At 35.2% G+C, this 6,929-nt stretch overlaps 1 protein-coding gene across 1 annotated transcript; it reads right to left on the bottom strand.

Moving 5' to 3' along the window:
- Nucleotides 1-3,130: 3,130 nt before the first annotated feature.
- On the bottom strand, nucleotides 3,131-6,588 carry LOC124397690 (5-hydroxytryptamine receptor 2C). Its single transcript, XM_046867333.1, has 3 exons — nucleotides 6,296-6,588; nucleotides 4,203-4,403; nucleotides 3,131-3,972 (listed from the first exon to the last, which is right to left on the bottom strand). The coding sequence occupies exons 1-3, from the start codon at nucleotides 6,576-6,578 to the stop codon at nucleotides 3,131-3,133; spliced, it is 1,326 nt and encodes a 441-aa protein (XP_046723289.1). The 5' UTR covers nucleotides 6,579-6,588.
- Between the last annotated feature and the right edge of the window lie 341 nt (nucleotides 6,589-6,929).

The following is a 6,929-nucleotide window of genomic DNA, read 5'->3' as shown; positions in this document are numbered from 1 at the left end:
TTAGTGTTTGTATTGGATTGGTGTTTAGTGTTTGTATTGGATTGGTTTTAGTGTTTGTATTGGATTGGTGTTTAAAGTTTGGATTGGTGTTTAGTGTTTGGATTGGATTTGTGTTTAGTGTTTGTATTGGATAGGTGTTTAAAGTTTGAATTGGATTGGTCTTTAATGTCTGGATTGAATTGGTGTTTGGGTTTAATTAGATCGGTGTTCAGTGTGTGGATTGGATTGGTGTTTAATGTTTGTTGAGGTTTTAGCTTTAGCATTAGCATTACTTCCTCTTCCAGGTGATTGGTCACGGTTTGAAAAGCAAAGAGCCTCTTATGGAGCGGGTTCGTTTTCGGAGGCACTGTTCAGACGTCCTCACACAGCACACATTCCTGAATAAATGAATTACACTTCACCAGTGACAGGAGGGAGAGAGATGAAGTTCTCACTGCTCTCGTTACAGTGCAGAGATCAACTTATAGATACTTCTCTAACACTCGTGTCTTTACTAATCAAACTAGCAGCATTTATAGTTCATTATTAGCTGAATAACAGATGCTGCTAGTTTGATTAGTAAAGACTTATGCTGCACGTGTGAGCTGAGCGAGACAGATGTGTTCATAACCACTTAAAAAAATGTCTCTGTCTATAAATGACTTATTTACTCTTGTGATATTTATTGTTTAATTACTTGAACAGGATTAATTAAAAGTAATTTTCTGAGGAGAAACATCAGTGCAGCAGCAGGAGGTTTCTCATGTCAGTGTGCTCTGTTACTCCTAAATACTGAATTTTCAGTAGTGTTCAGGAAAAGGTGAAAGTGTGTGAGCTTAAGCTCCTCCTGTGAGTCGTACAGCTGAGCGCTCAGACACTGGCAACACATCAAGTCAGGATGAAGTATTCGTACTGAGTTCCTTTTAAAAAAAAAACAGTCATTGTATTAAGGAACTCTGGCACCAGTGTGTCTGGGTGATTTGCCCAGTAAAATAATGGGTTGAAACAAAGCTCTCATAGCTATAATGCACTTCTGCAGCTTTTATTTGTTTATCTACCAAAGAACCAGGGAAGTGTGATGGTGCAGTGGATGGAGTTTTTCACCTCACAGCTCCACACACTGAGGTTCATCCTGACCTCTGTGTATTTTACATTTTCTTTAGGTGTGTTTCCAGAAGGTATGAATGAGGACGAGAATGAGGTGTGAATGTTTGATGTTGTGTAATAAAGCAGTTAATAAATAATATGCAACTAAAACATCTATAAAACCTTATAAACCTTCTGTACACAGAAAAGCTTAAACTGTGTGTGAAACTACACAAAAGCACAATAAGTATTTTGTTATAATGCAGAAAGCACTGCCTTTTAATACACAACATTTCACTAACAAACCACACAATGGTGTAAATATTAACCAGTGTAAATTTACAGTGTGTATAATTACTGAATCACACCACAAAAATTCAGTCATTTACAGCTGTGTCAGCGTGTTGGTGGGAAAAACAGCAACTGGGAGAGAGTAAAGAAATCAACTGCGAATTTAGAATCTAAATCAATACTATAAAGAGGCAAATAGATTCCTATATTACTCTGAGTTTTGGATCTGAATAGAATTTGTGCTGTGTTCTGTTTAGTTTTACAGCAGCTCTAGCAGAACCTCATCACATCACCCCGGGGTTTCCTGCCTTTCTCTACATCGTTTCTGTACATCACAGTTTTCCTGGGGATTTGAAATGAAGGTAAACTGTGTGTTTTTGTACAAATTATACAGGGAATAAAACGGAAAATTACAAACAGTTCATGAAAAATCTCAACAAATGTTTTGATCACTTTTCCTTATTATGTCCCGAATAGTCCGTCTTGTAAATGTCCTTGTAAGTGTACCTGCAAATAAACCAGTTTCTTCTCCTTTAAAAAAAATCAGCTCTTAAATCCACATGAACATATTTGAGCTTGTGCAGTTTGATTCAGATCTGACTAGAGATGCAAGTGTAATGTTTAAATGTTATAATGTTTTGATGTTATAATGTTTTGATGTTATAATGTTATAATGTTTTGATGTTATGATGTTATAATGTTAAATGTTTAATGTTATAATGTTTTAATGTTTAATGTTTAATGTTTAAATGTTATAATGTTTTAATGTTTTAATGTTTTAATGTTATAATGTTTAATGTTTAATGTTATAATGTTTTAATGTTATAATGTTATAATATTTAATGTTTAATGTTATAATGTTTTAATGTTTAATGTTTAATGTTATAATGTTTAATGTTTAATGTTTAATGTTATAATATTTAATGTTTAATGTTTAATGTTTAATGTTTAATGTTTAATGTTATAATGTTTAATGTTTAATGTTTAATGTTATAATGTTTAATGTTTAATGTTTAATGTTATAATGTTTAATGTTTAATGTTTAATGTTTAATGTTTAATGTTATAATGTTATAATGTTATAATGTTTAATGTTTAATGTTATAATGTTATAATGTTATAATGTTTAATGTTTAATGTTTAATGTTATAATGTTTAATGTTTAATGTTTAATGTTTAATGTTATAATGTTATAATGTTATAATGTTTTAATGTTATAATGTTATAATGTTTTAATGTTTAATGTTTAATGTTATAATATTATAATGTTATAATGTTTTAATGTTTAATGTTTAATGTTTAATGTTATAATGTTTTGATGTTATAATGCGTATAATGTTTAATGTTATAATGTTATAATGTTTAATGTTATAATGTTATAATGTTTAATGTTATAATGTTATAATGTTATATTGTTTTAATGTAAAATGTTATAATGTTATAATGTTATAATGTTATAATGTTATAATGTTTTAATATTTTAATGTTATAATGTTATAATGTTTTAATTTCATAATGTTAAAATGTTTTGATGTTATAATGTTTTGATGTTATAATGTTTTGATGTTATGATGTTATAATGTTATAATGTTTAAAGTTATAATGTTATAATGTTTAATGTTATAATGTTTTGATGTTAAAATGTTAGTGTTTTAATGTTTAATGTTATAATGTTATAAATGTAAAATGTTATAATGTTATAATGTTATAAGATTATGTCTGGTCGATGTAAGTGGACTCATAGCAATGAGCTATAAAAACCCTGATTCTAAAATTCAGACTCTACTGATGTTATCTGTGGAGCTTGCAAAATCACTAACACCTTCTTTTAGCATCTTCTCATGTTTGTGTCCATGATTGGAGGCACTGAACCCTGAGCCAGCTTTGGCATTAGTGTCTGTGAAGCTCCTGTCCCACAGCATAGGGGTGGGTGTGACGGAATAAACCTGACACACTGAGTTACTGAGCACAGGATTAGCAAGTGTATGATAGCGACAGCGCAGGTAGCGGGAGAAGGCATGGCGATAGTTCTTGTTGAACAGGGTGTAGATAAACGGGTTCACTCCAGAGGAAACGTAGCCCACCCATACAAATATGTCCATCAGTCTGAGTAAGTGTTCACCACATCCATCCTGGCACATAGCAATCAGAACGTTGGTGATAAAAAAGGGGCACCACATGACCAGGAAGAGGAAAAAGACTATGCCCAAAACCTGAGAAGCCCTACGCTCATTCTTGATGGCCTGTACCATGCGGCGTTTGACAGGAGCTCGAAGGCCTGTACATACTCGTACCCTCAGCGTTGGGCTCAGGTGCTGCAACACTGTTTTCACTGGAGAATTGGAATGAGAGGAAGGATCTTCTCTCAGGAGGCTGGGTTGAGGTAATGCCTGCTTGGTGTTAGTACAGTTACTGCTCTCAGTGGAGAAGGTGGCCAGATGCTGCTGGAGCACGCGCATGGTCAGGCAGTAGCACACCACCATGATTATGAGCGGGAGGAAAAACACCACGGAGGAACCCACCAGCATGAAGCGTGGCTCAGTGAGGACACAACTGCCGTTAACCAAGAACTTCTGCTCATCCTGCAAGCTGATCACAGGGATGGGTAACGAGATGACTGGAACAACAAGAACACAAGCAGGAGGAGAAGAAGGAGGTGAAACAGAATGTAACTAGCAAAATTTATGTCGAAGAAATAAAATCTACATTCTGGAAAGTATCGCTGCCTGGAAGCCCAATTCCACCATCTCACATATTCTCATCAGGACTCGGAGCTTTAACTACAGACATTTTATCTGTTTTAGTAGATAACACACACATGAGTGTGTAGAATAAGTGTGTTCTCACCGATGGAGATGGTCCAGACTGCACTGATCTTGGTCATGGCCCTGCAGGAGGAGTTGGTGCGGCTGTGTTGGATCGGGCTGCGGATTCCAACGTAGCGGTCCAAAGAAATGGCACAGAGGTGCATGATGGAGGCGGTACAGAACAACACATCCAGAAAGATCCACATGGGGCACAGCACGTGGGGCAGAGGCCACGAGTTATCTGCATTCAGGTGTGTAAAATATGGGCAGAAGTGGAAAGATAATAAAATATTATACTAAGTAAAAGTATACAGTTTTTTATTACAATTTTATTTAAGCACAAGTAAAATTACTGGTCTACAAATTTACTGAAGTGAAAGTAAACAGTAGCTCATTTAATATCTACTCAAAGTCAAATTGTCCAAGTTTCTTTTTTTAACGGGGGCAAATAGTTGTTTTTAATTGAAGAAACACCTTTACACATCTAAATGCAACAGCAGAAAATAATAAGTAATAAAAAAATAATAATAACAAATAAAAAAATATATTATTAAAACACTACATATAATTACACAAACTTATAATCTAGTACAAAAATTGCAAATGCAGATTCAGAATTCAGAGAGGAATTTCACTTTCAGCTGCTTCTACATCACTGGCGTCCGTCTGTCCGTCTCCATCTTTCTTTCTTGTGAGTTTAGCGCTTCTGTTCTCTACACAACAATCAGTCAGTGCAGTAGTTTCCGGTGCACAATTTCTGTTCTCTTGCATTATTTTTATTGATGTATTTATTTTTACTCAGTAATGGATATCATTTTAAATGTAGTTAATGTAGTTAAGTACAAAACATCAAACAAAACATACTTAAGTAAAACTACAGATTATAAAAAGTACACAAAATAAACCTCAGTTACTCAGTTACAGTAAATGTAATTCGTTGTTTTCCACCTGTGAGTATGAGAAGGGTCAGTTTTTGTGTTCAGACCTTTCAGACTGTCATCATGATTATAGTTTACAGAATTTCAGGGAAAGAAAAAAAGAGTAAATTAAAGATAAACAATTCAGTCCTGTGGAGCTAATTTATCACTTTCACATCAAATGGAGATTCCCAAAGCAGGTTTACAGAAATAAATCGAAAATACATAAACACATACATAAATTAATAAATTAATTCCCTAAAGTTTATCCCTGATGAGTGAACCAGTTGTGAAGGTGGTGAAGGAAAAACTCCATGAGATGGTCTGAGGAAGAAATCTTGAGAGGAACCAGACTCAGAATGAAACCCATCCTCATCCTCAACATCGAATGTTCATTCATTACAGTGGTTCTAGAATCAAACCCTCAGCAGGAACCTCATGGATCAAATTCACATGAAACAAAATAGATTCAAATAAGTAGAGTGTAAACAATGAAATACAGGGTAGTGTGCATGTAAATGATGAACGAGGATCAGAACAGCGATGTATTTCACTGTAGTGAGGTGTAAAGTCACAGTGTTGTAATGAAGAATGATTCCCTAACCCTCATGTAGAGAAGTGTTTGATCCTGGACAGATGGGCTTCTAGTTCACGATTCTAAGGGTTATCATTGGAGAAGTGTTAGACGTTTAATCAGCATAAACAGATTTCTATAGCGTTCTCACTTAGTGTCCATGGAGATTTAATCTAAAGTGATGGGTTGGTGTTCAGGTATAATAAACCCCATATCGCTCATTTTCACTTTGAGTGCAGATGAATTGTGTAACTGCTTCCAGACAAATACAATTTCATGTTCAAATATTTGTGGGTTATTTTCTTTCATATTTGTCCTGCTCATGATAAACATATTTACCTGATATATACAGAGCTGATCACTTTCTCTACTCGGAATAATCTCATCACAGCATTTATACACAATCAGATTAGAGTTTAATGTTTTATTATTTACACTAAACACACACACACACACACACACACACACACACACACACACACACACACACACACACACACACACACACACACACACACACACACCTATATTAAACTTACTCTAAGGCAGATTTGTAGTTGTATTCATGTCAGCCATGATTCCAAACATCTTGATTCATTTGTCAAAAACACACTGGTTATGATCAGTAAATCAGGAACTCACTATAGAGGATGTTGATAAGAGATGTTGGCATGACCAAAACTCCCACCAGCAGGTCTGCTACAGCCAGCGAGCGCAGAAAAAGGTTGGTTGCACTGTGCAGCTTATTCTCCAAGGACACTGCCATTATTACTAAAATATTCCCACCAATGGTGAAGAAGATGATGAGCAGAATGACCAAAGCAGGCCAGTTCCTCCCTTTGCTCATGCAACTGGTTACCAGTTCTGAATAGTCAAATCCAGAATGGTTCTGGTTGTTGGGATTAGTACAGCGTACTGGAGCCATCGCAGGTCTTCCAGGATTCACCATTTCAGTACTTTGCCTCCAGGTGAGTTCTGTTTGGCTGGGAGGAGCCTCCTATTATTACACAGCTTTATAAGGTAAGTAGAGTTTGGAGGAGAAAACAAACACACACACACACACACACACACACACACACACACACACACACATGCAGTTATAAAGTGATGTCATGAACATGCAGTGTGTTAACTTAATATGAAATAAGTTCCCGGATTCATTTCCAGATTTTGATCGTTTATGTTTGGTTTATTTCTCATGTGAGCTCTGAGTATCTGAAACACACAGAATGTGTTCATCTTCTAATAAACAGCTTCAGCACAACTACAGCACATC

The sequence above is a fragment of the Silurus meridionalis genome, chromosome 15, assembly GCF_014805685.1.
Source record: "Silurus meridionalis isolate SWU-2019-XX chromosome 15, ASM1480568v1, whole genome shotgun sequence".
In the NCBI taxonomy this organism is placed as follows: domain Eukaryota; kingdom Metazoa; phylum Chordata; class Actinopteri; order Siluriformes; family Siluridae; genus Silurus; species Silurus meridionalis.
This window is presented reverse-complemented; position numbering and strand designations above follow the sequence as displayed.

Bases quoted from the DNA above. Each gene is read 5' to 3' on its own strand.
- LOC124397690 (XM_046867333.1), bottom strand. From the start codon at position 6,578: ATGGCTCCAGTACGCTGTACTAATCCCAACAACCAGAACCATTCTGGA. The intron at 4,404-6,295 runs GTGAGTTCCTGA...ACCTGAATGCAG, and splicing joins TCTTATCAACATCCTCTATA to ATAACTCGTGGCCTCTGCCC. The intron at 3,973-4,202 runs GTGAGAACACAC...TTGTTGTTCCAG, and splicing joins AGTCTGGACCATCTCCATCG to TCATCTCGTTACCCATCCCT.